General features: G+C 38.4%; 1 protein-coding gene across 2 annotated transcripts in view; it reads right to left on the bottom strand.

The window, feature by feature from the left end:
• The window catches only part of COPB1 (COPI coat complex subunit beta 1), a 38566-nt gene that overhangs the window by 8918 nt on the left and 6394 nt on the right, over window positions 1-23254 (bottom strand). For both annotated transcript variants that reach the window (XM_084631147.1, XM_084631148.1), the window contains exons 2-19: window positions 22552-22702; window positions 19419-19648; window positions 16698-16867; window positions 15837-15951; window positions 14553-14645; window positions 13838-13975; window positions 11994-12113; window positions 11300-11407; window positions 11059-11205; window positions 10255-10400; window positions 8919-9015; window positions 8101-8261; window positions 6797-6917; window positions 6110-6337; window positions 5775-5954; window positions 4423-4567; window positions 2347-2466; window positions 1715-1860 (exon numbers count right to left, since the gene is read on the bottom strand). In XM_084631147.1, coding sequence (XP_084487273.1) covers window positions 1715-1860; window positions 2347-2466; window positions 4423-4567; window positions 5775-5954; window positions 6110-6337; window positions 6797-6917; window positions 8101-8261; window positions 8919-9015; window positions 10255-10400; window positions 11059-11205; window positions 11300-11407; window positions 11994-12113; window positions 13838-13975; window positions 14553-14645; window positions 15837-15951; window positions 16698-16867; window positions 19419-19648; window positions 22552-22642 — 2556 coding nt within the window. In that variant the 5' untranslated portion in view covers window positions 22643-22702. The remainder of the gene's footprint in view (window positions 1-1714; window positions 1861-2346; window positions 2467-4422; window positions 4568-5774; window positions 5955-6109; window positions 6338-6796; window positions 6918-8100; window positions 8262-8918; window positions 9016-10254; window positions 10401-11058; window positions 11206-11299; window positions 11408-11993; window positions 12114-13837; window positions 13976-14552; window positions 14646-15836; window positions 15952-16697; window positions 16868-19418; window positions 19649-22551; window positions 22703-23254) is intronic.

Raw genomic sequence — 23254 nt, 5'->3', positions numbered from 1 at the left:
TCTTTTGACAGGGTTACTGGCCTGTTGGATAGCAGTAAACAGGATATATTTTGATCTAAGCAAGGCTTTTGATACAGTCCCACGTGATATTCCCACAAGCAAACTATGGAAATACATTCAAGATTAAATTATTATAAAATGGTTGGAAGATGATTCTCAAAAAGTAGTTATTCATGATTTGCTGTCAAATTGGGAGGGCAAGTCTATGTGGTCCTGCAGGGCCAGTCCTGGGTCCAGTACTATTCAATATTTTCATTAATAATTTGGATAACGGAGTGGAGAATAGCCTTATAAAATAGGCAGGGAGGGGTTCTAAGTTTGGGGCCGGGGGTGGACAGGGGTGGAGGGGTTGAAAGCACTTTGGAGGACAGCATTAGAATTCAAACCTGCCTCAAAAAATGGGAGAATTGGTCTGAAACCAACAAGACAAAATTCAATAAACACAAGTGCAAAGTACGTCACTTAGGAAGGAAAAATCAAATGCACAACTACAAATGGGGAATAACTGACGATGAAGCAATACTGTGAAAAAGGATCTGGGGCAGATTACAAATTGAATACGACTCAACAGTGTGATGCCGCCGCAAAATAGGCTCATATTCTCGGGCACATTAACAGGAGTGTCCTATGCAAGACAAGGGAGGTAACTGTCCCACTCCACTCGGCGATGGTGAGGCCTTACCTAGAGTATGACACCCAATTCTGGGCACCACACTTTAGGAAAGATGTGATCAAACAGAGGACAGCAACAAAAATGATAAAAGGTTTAGAAAACTTGACCTATAAGGAAAAGTTAAACAAACTGGGCATATTTAATCTTGAGGAAAGAAGACTGTGGGGAGACCTGACAGTCTTCAAATATGTTAAGGGCTGCTATAAAAAGGATTGTAATCTATTATTCTCCATGTCCACAGAAGGTAGAACAACAAGTTATGAGCTTAATCTACAACAAGGGAGATTTAAGTTAGATATTAAGAAAACTTTCTAACTATAACTGTACTTAAGCCCTGAAATAGGGTTCCAGGTGAGGTTGTGGAAACCACATCACTGGAGGTTTTAAGAACTGGTTGGACAAACACCTATCATGGATGGCCTGGATTTCCTTGTTCCTGGCTCAGCATAGATGCCTGGACTTGATAACTTCTTGAGATCCCTTCCAGCCCTATGTTTCTATGATTCTCTGAAACCTGAAATACGCTGAGCTTGTAAAGATTTCTGCCATGTCCACAAAAATACGTGACAGGCTTCATACACTATACTGCACCACCTCTGAGCCAATTTTTGCAGCTGCAATTGAGTCTCCCTTGGTTTGGAGGTAAAGCTCTCTACATGTGCCTCAGACATAAAGCAAGGCCTGGCTTCAGTAAACAAGTGACAGGAAACCAACAGAAGAATGAGACTTTTAAAACCAATGATCTACATATTTTACAGCTTAGAGACTTCCTTTCAAATCCTGGAGCAGCTTTTCAAATGATGAAGTTTGGCAGAAGACAACAGTACACTAACTTATATAGGGCAAGCTATCTGCAGAATGGAAACAGCTGCAACCTTCTAGTTTTAAAATGAAGCTTGGGTTAAGTAAAAATAACCAATATGTTACAGAAACACCTACAGTAACAGAAATCATTTTTCACTGATGGTTTTAGTTGCAAAACTGTTGAGGTAAGGTACGAGTGTAAAGCTAGGCAAACAGATCACCACCAAAAGAACTAACTTTGTTTTCCCATTCAAATTCTGCCCACATCTGGCGGAACTCTGCATCAGTACAAGAAGCAGGCTGGATGTAATCCATGATGTCAATATGAATATCACTGAGGACAACACAGTTTCTGTCACTGGCTGCTCCAGATACATCATACACTACAAACAAACAACAAACCACAGGTTTACAAATTGAAAGTGGCTACAGAATTGTCAACACAAAATAAGCATTCAAGTGCAATCTGTCAGTATAACCAACACATGCAGAGTGTTAATCTCTGTCCTCTTCTAGTGGCTGGATCCCAGATGTTTCAAAATCTCCTACACCTTTTGAACTAACAGGTGTGGGTCTTTTAGCTCAGGCAGAAGAGGCTCATGCTTTTAGATCCAAAGAGTCTTAGGCTCAATCCCCACTACTGACCACCCACAGACATTGCGTTACACCAGCATGCTTTTTAAAAAATAGCATATATAAAAATATTACATTCATAATTTTTTTTAAATCCAGCAATAAAACGTTCCTATCTTGTAGAACACATTTCACTTATCTGTCAGCATTAAATGCTTTTTAAAACAATTCTACTTTTCTACAGAAAGTTCAGTATTCTAATTTTTTTAAGGTGGCACACAGAATTGTCTACTTACCAATATTACCAAAAATGATACCATTTTCTGTTGAGGCTACTTTGACATTAGCCTTAATGTTTGCAAAATCATGAGGAGCAAGCGTCAAAGGAGATGGTTTTTCCACTAATTTCAAGTCACCTGTTTAAAAAAAATTTGAAAGAAAAGTTTACGAACAGACAGAAGATAAAGTCCAATTAAAATTTGTTTCAGGACACAGCAGATTACCATTTCTGATCTGAATTCTAAAATCTTACCAAAATTGCCATAAAGTCAATAAATTGTAAACACATTGAACCAACATATTTGACAGCTGAAGCACTAATGAAATTGACATATTAAATGTAAAAGTTAATTAAAACATTGTAATGGCCTGATTCAAAGCCCACTGAAGTCAAATGACGGTTGACTTTGGCCACTGGGCAGGGAGGGTGGCCTCGGGCATAGGCACAGGTTAACTTCTATTTTTGGGAGCGGACAGGGCCCACCAGGGCTTGGGCCAGCACTGCATGGCGGGGCCTGGGTAGGGAGCACCACCTCCACCCCCTGACTCACCTCAGCAGGCCACCCAGCCTGTCTGAGTGGGTGGGTGCGCAACCAAATGTAACTCAAAGAGGGGGAGCTCAGCTCAAAAAGTTTGAAACTGTGCACGGAGGGGCTAACTAGGGACTGTGTGCAAGCAGGGGTATAGCTCAGCATGCAGGCAGAGGTGTAGCTCAGGGTGCATGAAGAGGAGCAGATATGGGCTGTTTGCTGGGAGGGCCTTCGCCTTCGGTCACTGCTCCCCGAGGGCTCTGCCAGCCATGGAGCTGGATCAACCGACTAGGTGGCTCTTACTGGCCGCATGAGCAGTCAGAGGAGGCTGGGAGCTGAGGAGCAGCTGCAGCCTCAGTAACCAGCAGGAGGAGGAGATGGGGGAGTGCCATGGTTGCCTGCTCCATGGCACAAGCCAGACTCTGCTTCTTGACTCTGACCTGGCCAGGTGGTGGGACAGGAGGAGGAAGTGGGGAGGTGTGGAGCTGCCCCCAACGCTGTCCATGGACTTGGAGCTTCTGCCCCGCAAGGTATCAGGGCTCGCGGAGCCCAAGTTGGGAACCACTGGTCTATAATATCAATATTGTATCAATATTCAATTGTATAAAACTGATGTGAAGGAAAATAAAGACAGAAAAAACTGCAGCCTCCATGTGATACACTGCAACCTCCATGTGAAATTCAAGTCATGTGCCTATTCTGATATTTCTTTCAAATTTTAGTCTGAATTTCGTGCTTATGAAAGGTGATGGAACTGTCTAGGTCCCTTATTCATCCACAGAGCAGATAAAACGTGCAACAGCAGTCCAAGTTTCCCCACACTGCCTTAACCCTGACTGCGAAGCAAGCACAGAAAGAAGGCTGCCCAGAAGTTGGTTATAGTTCCCCAATTCTCTGTTCCAGTTCTGGCCCAGGGGCAGGGTAAAGCAGCCTTGGGGCTGCTCTATCATGCATCTGTGGTCAACATTCCCTAAGGGAACCCTATCAGCTGAGCAGAGCTGCAGCACGATGCTCTTCAGCCACTCCTCCTACCCATCTAGACACACTCCTGACCGCTCTCTGTACTTGGAGCTGGGAGGGAAACGGGTTCAGGAGCCAGCTAGACTGGCTTTATGTATGCTCACTGGGGACTCCCCCATGCTGACAATGTTAGGCTGGATTCAGTGTCCTTAGCACCCTGGGAGCACCGCAAACAGAACGGGGCAGATCAGAGGAAGTGCTAATGTTTCTAGAGGGAAAAAACTAAATAAAAAATTAAGCTATTTTTCTAACTGAAGTGTGACAAAAGTAAGTGTGAAACCAGATACAGAAATATTTTGTGTAGAGGTACATGATCACATTATCAGTACCAGCAGAAAAAAGTTCACTTGGTCCATGAAAAATCAATTCTTTAAAAGGCATTTTAAAATACCTTTTAAGATTGTAAGTAGTCAGTTTTATTAAACAATTCTTTAGGCATTTATAATATGAGATGCAACTTCTTGTACTTCAACAATGTCCACTGCTTAATTTCAGACCTAATTATATCAACAAATATTCTTGTTGTACTAGATTATTCCTTACCTAGTGTGGCTAGTTCTAATGTGCAGTTCTGCAAAGTATCACTGGTCTGGTTTACTACAAGCACATCCAATACAATATCATACTGGTTGACATGAACATATGCTTCTGCATAAACAGGATCTGAGAAACCTGTCAACTGAGTAACCTGTCAAGGAAAGAAAATTAACACAAATTATTGAAGTATCTTTCCCCATTGTCAGTTTAAAATGTTGAACATGGTCACACAAGTATAGAGATGGAACAGAAACAATATAAAAAGAGAAAAATATTGAGTAAGACAGATGAGAGTGGTAGTCTAAGACAAAACTGAAGATTAAACAAGAGATCTGTACAAAGAAGAGCTTTAGTTTTGTACTTTTAGCTTATTACTTTTGTATTTAAACCCCTGCCCACCCCTGAAAAAACTAACTCTTCATCCTATCAACAGAAGCTTGGTCAACAAACTGATTAATGATTTTTTTTAAAGTAATCAATTTAAGAACCATTAAAAGTTCATAAATTTCACTGTTGAGAGGGTCTTCAGGTATGAAAAGATTAACTAAATAGGCAACAGACACCCCACCCCCACCATATGCATACACTTGATTTTGTTAAATGTAAGTTAAAGTTCAGAATACATATCAGACCCTTAAGGATTTAAAAAAAAAAAAAAAAAAACTCTAAACCATAGAATCCCTGCCCTTCCAACTTACAATAATGTTAGTTATTTTGTAAAAAAGCAAACATTAGAAACCCAGGAAATGCTAAGTTATGATTAAACTGAACGAAAACCAAATATTGGAAAGTCGTCTTCTCTAGGAATTTTCTTAGGTTTTTTGTTCATTTTTGATTTTTTAAAGATATTTCTGCTTCCTAGTCCCCAGAGTGGGTAGCGAAGTAGGGGTTCTTTCCCTTGAACCCTCCTGAATGGCTTCTTGGGACTATAAGGCAGGAAACTGAAGCAAAAAAATACTGCATGGAGCCAAAAGAGCCTCAGGATACGGGGAGGAAGGAACAGGTTCTTCACTCCATGGCACTCCCTGTCGTCATCCTCCCACCACTCTAATAAACCTTACTTGGCTCTTGAGCCATCCAACAAACATTGCACCACCTCACCGCCTTCTGGTTTCCCTTCTCCAATTCCCACCTTCCCCACCCTATGGGGTCAAGAGAGCATCACGAACCACAGGGACAAAAGGATTCATTACCTCTCAGGACCCCCCGCCTTCCTCTCCAACAAGGAAACCTAACTGAACTTTTCAGATATGATGAGCTTAATTAGGTTCCTTAGCCCCCACAAACCCAACTGTCAACGTTTGACACTAGGTGTGAGTAATACCCTTACAGAAATAAGATACTGAATTATACATTACCTTGTTGAGTTTGGATGCCAAGGGATCAGCAGCTTCTTTTCTTTGCGTGGTCCCCATTGCTGCCAGAAGGCTCAGCTGAAATTGGTCTTCCTTTGAGTTCATTTCATTTTTAGCAGTAAGCTGCATGAAGGAAATGGGGTCATCTGGCTGAATTGTCACATTCCTCTTCTCTGACTCTTTCTGTGGTAAGAAAGCAAAATATTAATTCTATCTTCTAACGTACACTGAAGTATTGAACTTTATGCAGCTCCTGGAGTATTCCTGGATGTGAGCTTTCTTCAAAATACAAGCACCCAAAAGTTTAAGATTACACAATGAAATTTACAATATCTCACCTTCTGAGAAAGTTTCTCCTCTTCTAGTTTAGCTGACAGCATATGAGAAAGGGACTGTCTGCATTCCTTGTTGAAAATATCATTCATTAGAGGAGAACACTCTGACAAAACCTTCAGACATAGGGAGATACGATCCACATCATCATCTGTAATTGGCTTCTTGGGAAGAGAGGACTTACCCAAATGGAGAATAGTGGCCATTAGCAACATAGCCTCAGCAATAAAAGACTAAAGGTGGAAAGGAGAGAGGAAAGGGGTTATTAAATCTTACATAGCCTTAAAAGTGTAGAAATATTTAAATTTGTATTCACCTTCAAGTTTAAAATATGGTTAAAAATTAAAACGATATCCCAGTAGGTAAGATGATTTGTGTCAGCGACTCGTTGCTTAGATTCCAAGAGACCTGCCAGTCATACGAGTTGGAAAGTAGTAAGAAATGTTTAGTTGAGGTTGATGTTGCTTTGATTCCCAACTGATTTAGTTGGAGTTGGTCCTGCTTTGAGAGCAGGGGGTTGGAATAGATGACCTCCTGAGGTCTCTTCCAACCCTAATCTTCTATGATTCTATTTGGGACTAGATTAATTATTATCTATCAAAAACTCAAGGAATTTAGACATTTTGTTTTTGGGCCTCTCTCAAAAGCTTATGATCAGATCTGTAAGAACTGCCAGAGGAAATATGACTTACATTTTGTTTTTTCTTTTCCTGAACAAGAGCCATATAGCGTAGAGCAATCTTAGTCAAAGTTGTGGCAAGGGAAGCAGCAACAAAGAAATCCCCATCCAACAAAAATCCTCGTAATGGAGGTCTGCAAAGAAAGTCAATCATGAGGGGTTGGTTTTGGAAGACATTGTCTCCATCCTCCTTTTTTCCATACTTTACTTTAGCTCTCATATTGTGAGATCAGTGTTGTACAGACGGTTTGGAAGGTCTCAAGAGACTCAGTGAAGTTTTACATACACTGGCAGTGAGACGGGAAGTGGAAAGAATAAAGGATAACTTTTACTTTTATCATCAAAGGATCTCACAGCTCTATACCAGTATGAGCTACCTAAGCCACAAAATAACTGTGAAGTAGATAAGAGTAATCTTTTCATCCACCAGTGAGATAGAACATGCAACTGTTTAGCAGAGCACAGGAACATTAAGCAGTAATTTAGGTAACAAGTGACAAACACCATACACAATTAAAATCGATGGGGAAATTTAGGTAGACAGAATGTAATTTACCCAAATCGGAATTTGGCCAGTACATCAGAGTTAACAATGTAATTTTACAAGAAATGCCATGTGTTGACTAAAGATCACAAGTGGTCAAAGTATTATCTGGAAGATAATAGCCTTCAGTAGGGCAATGATCTTTACCATAAAGCTCAGGTATTAATTCAGCACCAAAACAGAGGGAGAGACTAAAACAGAAAAGGAAAGAATAGTAAGACTCACGGATAAAATCATGGAGAAAAATGGAAGAAACAAAGAAAGAGAATGACAGAAGAGAAGACAGAAAGTGGAAAATAGAAGAAAAAACTCTCAGATTTCCACTGCCAGTCCACATCATAAAGCTACAGACCAACCCAAGATTAAAAGAAAATATTAAACTAGATCAGTCTATCACAGAAAAATTGATTCCAGAAAAATACACTGTTTTCTGGAAAAGTGGAAACAACTAGAAAATGTGGCTGTTGCTGCTACAGCACCACATTTTGGACAAGTATCAATCCACCCTGTTTTGTGTGCACACGTAAGAACTAAAGGGGTGATAGACACAAGTTTGCTATTGGAGATTGACATAAGTAAGAAGGATATTGAGGGGCAATAAAGCAAATGAATGTTTCAAAACACACACCAAAACCCTCTCCTAGGAAGAAATGTTTAGCGAAAGAACACGTGCAGAAGTTCCTTTTCAGACAGAAAAGAATTCTGGAAAGGCTTTAGAGTTCTAACCATTTTTAATGTAGCTACCACTAGTAAAATATAAAATGCCTAGTTACCTATCTTCTTCCTTTTTGGCAGGTCGGGAACTACTGAGGGCACTCTGTGTAGCATAGGTGCCCATCTCCGTCACCAATTTTTGGGTTGGACCCACAGTCACCTCCTCTTCTGGTTTCAGTTCACCAGCTTCTTTCTTTATTTCAGATTCCACTATTGGGATCTGACAATGAACAGGAGACATTAAATATATGCTAAATTAACAAAGAATTCAGTAAATAATTTGAATATAAAGACAATCTTTTTGTTTTAAGGAAAGCAGCCTTTTTTTCATACAAGTGTTGTCACTTTCCTCAGATTCTCCACCTTTTAAACAGGGAAAGGTGAATTACAGCATAATAATTTGGACAATTTTTCTAAATTTCTTCTTGAAGGGGGTGTTAATGTACCCAGGAGTTCATCCCAAAACAGGAATAAGCCTTGCCCCCTCTACACTGTCTTGGATGCCTTTTACAAATTAAAACCTCATGTACTCCCCATTTGTAAGCAGACACACACTAGCCAAGTTGTACCCTATAATTTCAAATTTGTCGTATTCTTTCCCAATAAGGATTCTTGTTTCCTGTTCTGTCAATGAGATCATCAGATATTGCTTCCTCGGAGTATACGATGATGGTTTATGAGTTTATCAGAAGTAAATATTGATGCATGAGGTCATCAATAATTTTTGCTCTAAAGTAAGACTACACATGACAGAGCCTGCAAAAGTCTAGAAGTTCAAAATACTATTGCATCTTATATGACTTTTTAAATCTTCTCTTGAAACACACATTACATATAAAAATAAAAGCAGAAAGTTTTTTAGACAATACACACATACCTCTCCCAGCGACCTGCGGACTTCTGTCATTACACTTTGTATATCTTCCTTTGTGCTGCAATATTCTCCAAGGATCCACAAAGCTCCCCTGTAAATCCTGAGATAAGAAACATCATTAAGGCATGTTTTCAAGCACTGCTGAAACTAGCATTATGGGTAATGATTTTTCCATTGTGCTCTAATGCACAATGAGGAAGTGCTACACTGAACAGCTTCATGGGGCTATGAGTTACAGCATGAAGAAAAGAAATCACATTGTGCTTACAGAACGCAACAAGCTAAAAAATATATAATGTGACTGGTCAAGACAATCAGCTTTTTGGCACTGCTATCCTATCCCATTGTATAATTACAAACTCAATAGTCAAATTAAAATAACTATACAAGTAGAGTTTTCTGCTAAGGATTTATTCCCAGTTACATTCATTTTAACATCTGTAAATTCAATTCCAACACTTTACAAATGCTTAGCTGAACCGCGATGTTATTATGAGGTCAGTTGTGATGTTTCTAATAAACCATACACATTGAAATTGGGTCAGATTTTATCAGGTCAATAAGGAAAAATATATTCTAGGAAGATTTCAATCAAAACAGGTATTGTGGATGAACAATCCCCAGTTGTTCAATTTAGTCAATCTCCTGCCCAATAGGAATTACAAGTTAATCTGGATTGTAATGAAGTTATGATTCAGATGTGCATTGGGTATCACAATAATAAAAGTGGTATAATGTCATAGAAAAAAACGTGATTACTTCTGCTATGACTGAAGCTCTGCTGGTCCATCGGAATACTAAATTTTTAGTGGTCTGCAAAGGAAGCGTGGACTCCTTGCAGCCACCACTTATTTCATATTCTGCTATGTGGATTGGAATTCTTTTACAGGGAGTTCTCTGGTAACATACAATAAGCAATTTCTAGTTTCCTTCAAATGCATTTAAAATCATGTTGTGGTCATCCCTTGGCAACACTAGGTTATTTTAACAGACACAACATTTTAGATTTAGCCTTCATTATCAATTCTGCCGTCTAGTAAATGCAAAGCAAACAACTAACAACTGCATCATAAAAATGAGATTTATTAAGTCAATGTTCCTCACTCAATGAGATATGAATTCATTATGTTTTTCATAAAAATTTGGAGGGAAAGAAATTCCCCAGAAATAATTTCCTGGCAAATATAAATTCAATTTAAATAGGGATGACTCTACTCTGAAGTTTGCTCAAAATAAAATTCTCTCATCTAATTTCTCCTTTCAAACAGTTTCAAAGTGCATGAAAATTCTTAAATTTAGTTAATGTGCAGTGTACTCTTTAAAAATATTTTAAACCTACTTGACAGTTTTAATGGCATGAAAGACTTCCAGCATCTTCTCAACAATAAGTAGTCTGAGATTATCAAACCGCTGAATTGCTTCACGCACAAATTCCAAGACATCAGCAGCTGCAGCTTCATTATTATCACTTAGGAACTCCATCAACTAGGATAAACAGGAGTGAACATGAGCTCAAACAGCACAGTTACATAACTTTAAATGGTCACAAGCTTTACAAGAACTATTACAGCACCCAGTGCTGAACAGCAACAGAAGGAACAAGGACAAGAAACAGAAGGGAATATAGTATTTTGCATGTCATTTGCAAACGGATGTCAAACTGATTTAAGGTTGAGGTACCCTAAAGTTCTCTCTACTAATTCAGAAGAATAAAGAGTACGAACTATATATCTTTTATATTCATGCTTTCATACTTTATTCAAACAAAACTTGTGCATTCCAATAAATAAGCACCTTGAAACATTTTTTCTATTTGCATGGGTTACTGTATACCAATAAAAAAAATAAAAAATTGCAGTTCGCGTTCATCAAGAACAGTAAAATGTTTTGGGTTTTTTTGGTGGTTTTTGTTTTGTTTTATTTTTTGCAAAAAATAAAACGTATAGAAGATGGGTAACCTGCAAATAACAAAGAAGCCCTAAACTTTTTAGGGTAATAAAAGTATAATTTACAATAGCACCATTACAAAGAAGATATTAAAAGGTAAGATCTCAGCTTCAGTTATTTTCTTGGAGAAAGTAGCAAGGATTTTGGAGATCAGTTAAAACACATTTACTGTAAATATAATTAAATATTTGCATACCACAGGAATAACATTTGCAGCCATATCTGGAAACCGAACGCTGCAGGAATGCAGTGTCCGAACAAGCAACTGCCTGTATTTGTCAGTATCTTCATGCTCTGTCACATTGTTTGTTTTAATCACTTCTTTCTTCAAAACAATCACCAGCTATAAAACATATCAAATAAGTTTCAAAGGAATCATATGCTTCACTGAAGAACAAGCTAGAATGAAACCACACACACAAAAAATACGTATTTACCTCTTCCACATTTCTAGAAGATACAAGATCCAGAGCTAACTGAAGGGTTTTCTTGCGCACTTCTAAATCTGGAGTACTCAGCACTCTCAGTATGTCCATAACCAGATCCTGAAATCAGTAAACACACTTAATTTAAGTTTCAAAACCAACATTTAGTCAGACAAAAAAAATATTTTTCTTGCTTTAATTAAGTCTTTTCTTTTTTGTGCAAATATACAAATTCAAATCTATAGTACAGAATTACTGAAGAGATAGTTAAAAAAGATGTGTAAGTTGTGTATAGCATATTGACAGACAAGTATAATGGTAAAATGATTCTTAGTCTCCATTAAGATTTTTTTTAACTTTTTTTTCCTGTTTTGAGATTAGCATCTGAAGCCTGACTGTTCATGAAGGAAATTCAAAATATTTGTCTAATATGCTGTAATTTTAGGTAGCATTTTTCAAACAAACTGAATCACTTAAGTTTCCAAAAAAGTCACCCCTTATACTGTTACTTCTCATGCTATCGAGTAAAACTAGACCTACACAAAATACTGTTCAGCAGCATTTCATAAACACACCAATTATTTTAAATGTTGAAAGTACATTATTTTTTCTTACCATAATGACAGAATTTTATTTTTATTTTAGTTAAAGTAAAATCCAGAATAGGTTTCCCAGGGCGAACAAAAAACAGCGGTAGGGCACTTACTTGTAACACTCGTTCATGAGCAGGATGCTCTTTCAGCTCAATCAAGCGATCCAGTACAATCAGTTTCACATTGTTATCACTCTCTTTAATAATCAAGTCAATGTAACACTGAGCTGCTGCCTAAATAATAATAAAAAAAGAGTGAAAGCATTTTTTCAAAAAATTTTAGATACCGTGGGAAAGATAAGAACAACTATTTCTAGGAACCACCAATTCCCAGGGTAAACCAATGAAGGAACACACTCTAGAAACATGAGGGGTTATTTTAATGATATGTAAAAGAAACTAGGCAGCTGAACAGTTTTCTAGGATTTCATTGCTGGAACCGTTTTCCAATTTAGGGCTCGCCTGATGACACATTACTGGTAGCCTTTTGTTTGCTACAAGGCAGTTTTACCTATTGAGCAGAGACGCTGGCCAGAAATACCCAGAATTTTTTTTACACTAGCATCCAACTTCAGAAAGTTGCAAAGGCAATGGTGAGGTAGAAAGCTCATCTAAATTAGTTTTGTTCTTCCAGCTCCAAAGGAAATCTCACCAGCCATAACACATGATTTATACTCACACCACAAATTTTACAGGCTAAAGATAGGGTCTGTTTCTACAGTTCCCTCTTCCAAAAAGATCAAATAAACAAAATATATAATGTGTTCAGCTGCACATTAAGGAGCCAATCTTGCAAGCTTTACTCAAATGAGTAACCCATACCTACACAGGCTGGCCTACTTCAATGAAGCTACTTGCCTAGATACAGAACACTCACATAAAAATCATACCATTAGGATATCCTAACATGTTCTGCAAGTTCATGACAAAAATTAAACAACAAATTTAAAAAAAAAAAATCATGCTGATGCCAGCTTATAGTACACAGACCTGATCCAAAGCTCAATGAAATGAACAGAAAGACTCCCATTGATTTCCACAAAATTTGGGTCTCCACAATAGACTAAAACCAAACCAGATATGCTAATACTTGTTGCTGTTTTAAGTATGGTTTTAATTACACGGATTCTAACTATCATATCTCATTTAGCAAAAGTGACTGCACTGCAGCAAGAACATAAAAGAATGAATACTTCACTTGACTTTGAAACTACAGTAGAGTGACAAGGTTGGAGGGGTAATATCTTTTATTGGACCAACTTCTGTTTGTGAGAGAGATATGCTTTCAAGCCACACAGAGCTCTTCTTCAGCTCTGGGAAAGGTATGCCTAGGGTCACAATGCAAAATGCAAGGTGGAACAAATTGTTTAGCACAAGTAGTTAGCACATACTGTAAGGTACCATTCAAAGTAGAGTTTTTTTATTTTTTGATACTATATAGTGTCAGGCTGACTGCCCTTTACATCACAGACTTCTGTTTACCCACAAAATGGGCACAGAAAAGCCAGCAACAGCATAAGATTGCTCAAACCTTCCCTGTCCCATTAACAGACTTCAGTCCTGACCTAAAAGGACCACAATTATGGATGAGAGCGTAATTTAGTCTCTGTAACTATTCAGCATTTGGCTTCATTGCTAAGAGTGCCAAGAAGATTGCAAGTTAGTATCAACTGTGGAGGTGGTTTGTGTAATGTTTACATCTGTCCACTGACAATTGGATAGAGACCACCAACTCGTTTCCTACTGGCCAGTGACATCCAGAGGCTCACTTTAGCCAACCATTGAAAAGGGAGATAGTCACAAGATGGTTGAGTCATTTGTCTAGTGGCAAAACAGTCATGCGACAAAGAAAGTCAATCTTTCAGACATTACACATGTTAAACTGTAATGTATGCTAACCCAGTGTAATGTAGAGAAGTTATTAAAGCATTCTTAAACATCATAAATCACTGCAATACCTTGATTGCTGTTGGTGCACTGGAGAGTGTAACTAGTGTTCCTGCTGCTTCATATTTTACTGCAGGACTAGATGATTGCAATAAGTTGTAAATACAGCGTATAAATCGAGCTCTTTCTGATGGATTAGCATGACAGACCTAGATGAGAAAACAATAGATGGAACGCATACTGAAGAAAAATAAAAAGCTATTTTAAAAATACAAGAACTCTAGTTTATCTCCTTAATTGCCTCACTGCAGGAGGCAGTGAAAAGCAGGAATGACCTTGTTTGAGGATAAGAGCCCCTCAGTCTAGGTTGATTGGAACCAGGCAATATGAAGTAAGAGAGTATTATACACCTCTTAAAATCTCAACTTGTAAAGAATGTCCCGCACTAGCTAGTCGTATGGGGTACTCCATAAATAAAAGAGGGAAAAACACAGAAAACAAAAACACACTTATTCGCAGTCCAGGTTAAAGCAAATCAGATGTGTGCAAATTTCATTGCTTTAGCTTGCATCTTCTAAGCTTGACCAGTCCATTGCTTTTAAGAGAAATTATATCCAGTTCAGCTAAACAATGAGTCATCATTCCCAAATGGACTAGCTGCTCATTTAAGACTAGATTTCTAGTTATGAAACATCTCACTATCCAGCCAACCTTTCTGAACTGTATTTTTTCAAAATAGAGTGAACACACACATTTGTTTAAATGACTGCAGTCATTTCCCCATACCTTGTAAATTAGTTCAACAATAACCAGCTGAAGAATGTCACCAAATGTCTGGACTTGGTCTATGCAGGTACTCAAATAATCCAAAGCTCGATCCTATGGAAATAAAATAAAAACAAACCATTCAGATTACTTGAAAGACTAGAATCTGTATTAAAACTTAACAAAATGATCACAATATAAAAATAAAAAGCACAGATTATTCCTTCTGCTACATTCAACTTACTCTTTTAGAACAGCCCATAAAACAATATACAAAAATAAAATTACAAAATAATGAATTCATTTAGGCCCTAAAGAGCATTATCTTCACACAATTATTTGCCGCCAACCAAGCAAATAGGTCAAAACCTCTTATAACCAAAACATTATTGCTGCATAACAAATATTTCAATTTTTGATCAAATGAGGCAAAAGGCTTCTGAGCCAAGATTGAAAATGTCATTTGAGAAATAAATAGCTAATATAAGTTACAAAATGGTAGGTAATGTGGCAAATCTTCATATGGCTAAAAATGATTATGCCTCTCAGTGCCAGTGTATCTCCCTTCCACATAAGGGGACTGCACCGTTTGAAAACAGAGAGGTGTTAAGGCCTCACTTACCTTCTTCTTCTTCAAGATTTCCAAATACTTCCCAAATCTATGAACGGTCTTTAAATAAGGAAAGCAGAGAGGCATATTTGTTGTATTAAAACATCTGCCATATCAAATTGTTTACAAATAGCTCCATTAGCTCTACGTTTAGAGATTTCACACTCTTAAAAACCCTGAAAATCCCCGGCAAGACAGAGATGGACAGAACTGCAGAAGCCAGGGAAACTTTAATGCTTTACTTATTAAGCTGTTTCTGCAAAAATAATGTTGGAAGCCAGTGTAAATTCACATTCTGAATAAGCAACCAGTAAATGATATACAGGAACCTATCTTCAGTCAAAATAGAACATTCAGCTACCTCTGCCCCAAGTTAAACAGCCAAGGTATAACCAGGGAAACAAAGCATACAGTACCTCTCAAAAATGTATTCTTTTGCATGACCTGAGAGCTTTCCTACCTCAAATTTCTGTACCATGTATTTTTTATTACCAATGAAACCTTTAAAAATATTTCAGTTCTAGTTTATAATTTTCATGGTTAACTAAATTGCACCTATTTTATGCAAAAGTGAAAATTGAAATTTACACCACTAACAAATCAAACAACAGGTTAGTCAGTCATTAACTAGATGTTCAAAAATAATCTTAAGGAAAATATCAGAACCATGAGAGAATTAAGACAACCAATTTTACCTGATCTGCATGAATTAGCATCATAAATGCATTTCTTTTGCAGCTTGCATCTTTCTCATTCACCAGGAAATCATGGATTAATTCAGGAGCATCAGGTATAAGATGTTCAAAGTTTCTTTTAAAAAAAACATTTTGGGGGAAAAATGTAAGAAAGGTAAACAGAGTGATATAGCTAAATACTTAACTGCATGTGTCCTACATAAATGTTTAAAATGTGAAGGATCTGTATTTTTTTGTTCAAAATCCTTTGTGCACTTATGTTAAAAAGTGTGTATATTCCTTACATCCATTCATTCATATTTATTGAATTATTGCTTGTTACTCTGGTAACTAAGACCTCCCTTCCTCAATGGTTTTGGTTTAATTTTAGTTTATTTGTATTATTCAATCACACAAATACAGTTTTCATTTGACAACAACTTTCACATTACTGCTACTGCATATATAACAATATATATGCTACTGCATATATAACTAAATCATAACGTTGTACTACTTAATTTAAAAAAAATAAAAATAAAATTAGCCGAAAGTTGTCCCACTTTCTATGTATTCACAGCAGCTGTACAATCTTCATTCCCAACAACCTAAACTAAGCGGATTTCAGTGGAGCTCTGGGCAGGTGCAGAGGTTTGCCCACTCAAAGTGGCTTGCAGGATCAGGGCCTTAGTTATAGTTGACAAAGCTGTAGTGGTAAAAGGTACTATATATTCTAAGCCTACTGAATTAAGCAGGATCAAAAATAAAATTCCAATGAATCTCATAGTAGCCTCCTTTTCTATCAGGACTTTCCAGGTGAAATCCACTGACATTAGCCTGGGCCTCTTGGGTCCAAAGGTTTAAATAATTCACAGTTTTTACCTGTAAATTGTGTAGATTGCCAGGACTGCATTTCTGCGCACATAGCTGTGACGATGTTCTAAACATGCACGAATAGCTGGCATCAAAGGTTCCAGTAATTCTGCTTCTTTCAGCTTGCAAAGAAAACGAAGAGTAGAACCCCGGATAAATTCATTGGGGTGCTGAAGATCCTAAAACAAGAAAAGTAAAGTATTTGTGTTTGCTGAAATACCAAGTTTTACCATTTTACAGTTTCCCCTGCTGGTAACCATTTGCCCTCTGAACTAGAGCTAAAATGACTGATAAACTTTCAACTTTGTAATTAAACTAGCAGCTACTGAGATATAGGAGAGATTATTTTATTTTACACCCTATATATAGATTTAGAACCATTGCCACATATGGGATAACAGATCTTTCTCTCTTCAGTGGAGAAAGTGGAATAAGGGAAATCTGTATGTCCAAAACCAAAACATAAAGACAGCTGAAGGCAGGTTTGGTACTACTTGTTATAAATGGTAAAACACCCAGACACCTCGGTGGCATTGCTACACTACTTGGGCTCAAGTTTTTAAGCTTTTACTGCTACTTGTAGGGTTCCAATATAGTTATTTTTCCTTATCAACAAAAACAAGCAAATTCCTAAAGTGTTTCAGACCCAGTGGCAACCATGCTGAATGATTCACTACATTACTACATTATTCTGAGTTGAAAATGGCAATTAAAAAAAGCCTAGGAAAAGTAACTGACTATCCATATTTTCATAATTTGAAGATTTCATTGGAAAGAGTGTGGTCTAACAATGCCATTGTATTACTCCAGACTGTCAACTAGATCTCAAAGTCAAATGTTTCTGATAGTGAAGTTCTCTCACCACTTTTCAAGGATAATGTTAATCAGATTCAGGACAGTCTCAGTGGCACCAAAGCAGTAACATCAGTGCAAAAAAGAATGAATGTACAGTCTCTTCCAACAGTTTCAGAACAGTAAATTTCAAATGCACTGGAAGAGAAATGCTCATTCAGCAAGCTGAAGTTATGACCCTCCAAGTGTAAAATGTTTGTGCTCTTTATTGATAGCTATAAATAATGTCTCCTTGAGGGAAGGCAAATTGTGACCACCCTTAAACACAGGAGGATCTGGTCCCTGCTCAGACAAACTTGCCAATTTCTGAACTCTTTCTGGAGGATAGGTGACAGAATGCCAAAATCTAGCAGCATCCAATATCCTCCTTTTTGGACCATATTCAGTTGGGTCTCAAACCTGGACATGCCACAGAATCTAGTGATGTCAGCAGTCAGTCTCCTCAAAAAGATGAATAAAGGTCAGAAATACAGGTTGATTCTATTAGACCTATGCCACTGATCTTGAGATGGCATCCCACTTCTGCTCTGCCGATGATGCCAACCTTCACTGTCCACTCATTACATTGCTGTAAACTTTCATGCTTTCTCTCATGCTCCCACTTTGTATGGGGGGAGTCCCCCATAATGCCTTGCCTTCTTTCTAATCCCTTCTTAAAACTTTTTTGCAATGTCTATAAAAATGTTTTGACATTTGACATTGGGCAACTAATGTGCTGAAACCACTGTCTGTCACACTAATCAGTATTTTCTCATTGTTTCTCACCAATGGAATCCCACAGGGTGCAAAATTGAGGACTCTTTTATTCAGTGTTTGTCAAGCCACAGAGGGAAACATTAAAACCACTATGATGATCAGGTGTATGCCTCTTTTTCAATTATCTCAACAGAGCTATTTCCTGGAACTTCCAGTGAGTGGACAAAAACTAGCTCACAGGCTAGATCTGATTAATACAAAGGATATTAGAGACACAAGGTGAGTGAGGTAACATCTTTCATTGGACCAACTTCTGTTGGTGAGAGAGTGAAGCTTTTGAGCTTACATAAAGTTCTTCAGGTCTCTGTAAGCTCGAAAACTTGTCTCTCTCACCAACAGAAGCTGGTCCAATAAAAGATATTATCTCACCCACCTTGTCGCTCTAAAACCCTGAGACCAGCATGGCTACAAAAACACTACATAAGACAAAAGATATCAGCAATGGCCAGAAACATCAACTTTTATCTGCAACTGGCCAAGCAAGTACAACCTTTTGTCTCAGATGCAGAGCATGCCACAACAGTCCATGCCTTTAGCACTTAACTACACAAAAACAACTAACTCTATCCAGGGCTACCTGAATGCTCCAGCTAGACCAGACACATATGCCATCTTTTAGAAGGTAAGACAAATTGATAACTACGTATTACACATGGACATGTGTGCTTCAATTTCATGTCCAGGTATAACTGAAGGTGCTGGTTACCATCTGTGAAGTCCTAAATAGCATAGGATAGAGTTATTTCAAAGATAACTTATCCCTTTTATACTCCCTGATAACAATTGCATCAACACTGTTAATCCCCAGAGAAGATATCACAGGAAAAGGTAACAGGGTTGGTCCTCACCACTCAGCTCCACTCCTGCTGGAAAGCAGACAGTGCACATCTTTGTTTAGGCATAACTGAAAGTGTTTGTATTTTCTTGGCAACAGATCTTCCGGCTGGCAATTCCTCAACTCTGACCCATTAAGTCAGAGTGGTTAGGTCACTGAGGAAAAGAATGCAGTGCATCTACTCATTTGGATCAAAATATTATATTACCTGGATATGCTTTATGTAGAGATCGATCAGATACAAGGGTGATAGGGCATAAAAACACAGAATAAATGAACATGTTTACCTTTCTATAGGCATCACATACAAGGATCATTTCTTGCAACAGTTTGCCATCTGGAGTGGTCTTCGGAACTATCTCCCAAAAGACTAACAGCAGTTTTTTGATGGTATGATCTTGAAGAGGCAGTACAAAACGAATAATAGTCATCAGAAGTCCAGGTAGTTTTTCACCATTCAGGATCATGATAATTACTTTCTTCAAGGCCTCTGTCTTGGACTTCACATCTCCTTTTTCTGGTAGAGGGAAGGAGGAGTTCAAAAGCACAGCAATTACAGAAAGTGACAAAGTAACAGGCACTCCCAGAATTACTTAAATAATCAAGACTTGTTAAAACAATCTAACAGAAATATTGATCTCCAGCAAATATAAACCTTGCCCCTCAAGACACCACCACATTATTATTTTTTTTGTATTACCATAGCATCTAGGAGTCCTAGTCAAAGACCCGGACCAGACTGTGCTAAAGAGTACGCTAATGAATTCATACTCCTAAATTTAAGAGAATAAAAAACGAGCATGGGAGGTTTAATAAATACAGCTGTAATTTAGCATCCAATGAAGCTCAGTTAATTCCACTACACAGCTCTAATGAAGGGAATTTCATTACTGACAGACCATATTCACACCAGGAAATCACAAAGCATTATGGTGTTGCAGTCATTCTTGCATAGGCACCAATTACTTCTGGGGGAATTCTGCACCACTGCGTATGCACAGAATTTATGTCCCCTGCAGACTTCTTTGCTTCCTCACAAAAAAAATGACTTTGATGGAGAAGCAAAGGGAAGCCACAAGAATGGTCAAGCAATCCTCCCCAGCAGTATGTTTTGGGTGCTGAGGGCAGCCAGCAGAGACTTAAATCACTGTGGGGCAGAGGGGCGGGACTGGGAAAGACTAGGCTGGTGGCTCCTACCCTGCACCAGGCTCAGCTGCTAGTCCCGGCTGGGCAGGGGAGGATGGGACTTCCTCTTCCCCTGCACGACATCTGGGGCTGGGTCAGACCCACCCTCAGATTTCTCCCCCAGCTGCCGGAAGCTCTGCAAACTGCCCCTCCCCCCACTTCCTGCGCCTATCACTCCTCAGCTGCATGGGGAGGGATCCCTCTACAGGGAGCTGCTGCTCCATCCCCTGTGCATCCATACCCCCTCATACCCAGACCCTCCTGCCAAGCCACACACCCCGCAATCAGAACCTCCCCATGAGTCTCACTCCCGCTGCACCTAGACCACTCTGACAAGCCACCTGCACCCAGATCCCCACCCCACTGAGCCCCAAAGAGTTGCACCTGGATCCCCATCCCACTGAGCCCTACTCCCCCCAGCATCTGGATCTCCCACTGAGCCTCCCACACCAAGACTACCTCGCTACGCCCAGACCTCCCCACCCCAAGCCTCACCTGGACCCCTCCTGCAGAGTCCCATTACTGTTGCACCCAGAACCCCTAAACAAGCCCCTGTGCATCGAGATCCCCCACTGAGCCACCCATACCCAGACTGCCTCACATAGAACCCTCTCAACCCACACCTGGATTCCCCCCAACACTAAGCTCTTCGACCCTTGGATCCTGCCTTGTTGAGACTGCCTGCCCACACATAGTGTGCCTGGCACAGAGAGGCAGGGCCAATGGGTATTTCTGGGGCAAGCCCAGTCCTTGCGCTGTGTCAGGGTTGAGTGCAGCCTCATCGCTGAGTCCATGTCCCAGGGACGGGGGAGCTGCACAGTGATTTCCCACCTCTGTGCAGCCAGTAGCCTGTGTTCCACAACATCATGCTGGAGCATCCACATTTGTTTAGCAAATAAAATTTGCAGAATTTTAAACTATTGTGTGCATAATTTTTAATTTTGGGGGGCAGAATGCCCTCAGGAGTAACCTCATTCAAGTCATTTAGTAAGAATGCACTAGTACTGGCAATATGTACTGAACTACAAAGCAGCAAAAACTTAAGAACTCCAGTCGGTCAGTGCATTCCTTATTAAATCTACCTGAGCACAAACATGTACTACATATATAGGAAAAGAGAGAGAGAGTTAACAGACACAAAAAGACAGACTTGCTCAGATACAATCAAGATAGGATCTATATAAATGACAGGTCATTAGTGGACAGTTACTACCAAAACACTGTAAACAGAGGAAATATTCCCTCAAGTTTCAAAATCTAACATTAATCCAGCAAACCTAAATTCACAGATTGCTGTATACATCAGTATTTAATTAGCAGAGATTGCTAGGGCCATCAGACATTTATTTTGCGATGGACAGACTTCTGACCCAACACATACTAATGTAGGTACTCTTGAATTATGGGGAGGAAATGGTTACTAGAGTTCTACTGGCTTTGGAAATGTTAATTATTTCAAGTGGTTTTTGGAGGTATTCTACTCTTTCCTTTCTCTGCTTTCAGACTGGTTGAAGTATTCCAACAGGTTATGTGGTAGAACAGAACTTGCAAACAGGAACTCTCCTTGAAATCTGCATTGTAGGACTACTTTGACTCTCACTGACCTCAATAGGAAGTACTATCTTTCTACATACATGAAATACAGAAAGGTATTACGTTTTACCTTTTTATGCATAGGAGACAGTTTACTTAGTGGATTGAATTTTTATTTGAGTGGCCAAAACGAAGGCTTTACCATGAAGTAACCTCTCTCTATTTCCCATCCTCAAACAGGTCTTAGGATACTTGAGAAGTATTCAAGTCATAAAACAGAATGACAACTTTGTCCCAAGATTTCTTGCTTTTAAATTGTAAGGCATATTCTGATAGGTGCTTTAGATCCTATATTCACCAACTAGGGCCTCAATTCAGCGAAGTATTTAAGTGAGTGAGTAGTCCCACTGAACTCCCATACTTAAGTACAGGTCTGTATCCTGACTACCTTTTTACTGGACTTAGAATAGTAATGTTATGGATAAAGGTTAAATTTTTCAATTACCAAATTAAGTTTATTTAAACATAATATTACAGTTATGTACTTTTTAAAATAACTATAAAAGCAATTAGTTTAAGAGAGATTGGTTTTATATTTTACAGTAAGTATTACATTAAAGGTTATCATATAATGAGAAAGAAAAACAAGTGTTAATTCAAGTAAAACTGAATAGCCTGTTAGCCATAAAGTACATTACTTGCCTAGGTCATTTTTTAAGCTGATTTCAGATGGTGGTTCTGAATCCATTGGAACATTAATCAACGTATAACATACATTCTCTGCAGCTGTCATTGTTCTTGGTCACAAATACTTTCTTAATAGAAGAACTACTTCCGACAAATATCAGGCACTCTAGAAAAAACAAAATGAAATTAATGGAACTTGTTAATAACTGCATAACAAACAGCACAAAAGTATGCTATTGCAATTTCCACAAAAATATTAAATACTCAATTTCTCTAAAAATTTGGATTTAAAGGACTTCTAAACTACATTATTCAAAACCTCTCCCCAAAGAGTTAGATCTCCTTTCACTTTATAAATGTTCTTATTAATAGTGTATTAAAATGTTAAAATAAGTATGCAAAATCCCCAAAGAAAAAGTAATATGCAAAATTCTAATGAACATGTGAACTACTTGTTTTAATATTAATGAACAAGTTTTATAGGGACAGCTAGGGTCTAGTGGATTGAGTATGAAGATGTAAAACACTTTCAGATCTATGAATGAAGAGTGCTGTAAGAGCAAAGTATAATAGTAAATAAAATAGTAACAAATACTATAACTAAGATTACAAAACAATTTCCTTTAACCCTTTAAAGATTCATTTAAACTGAAACAAGTGTAAAGAAGAACTACTGAAACAAGTTAATTTAATTTAAACTGGAACAAACTGCTGAGGG

The sequence above is a fragment of the Lepidochelys olivacea genome (genome assembly GCF_965140295.1).
Source record: "Lepidochelys olivacea isolate rLepOli2 genome assembly, chromosome: 6".
Taxonomy (NCBI): domain Eukaryota; kingdom Metazoa; phylum Chordata; order Testudines; family Cheloniidae; genus Lepidochelys; species Lepidochelys olivacea.
This window is presented reverse-complemented; position numbering and strand designations above follow the sequence as displayed.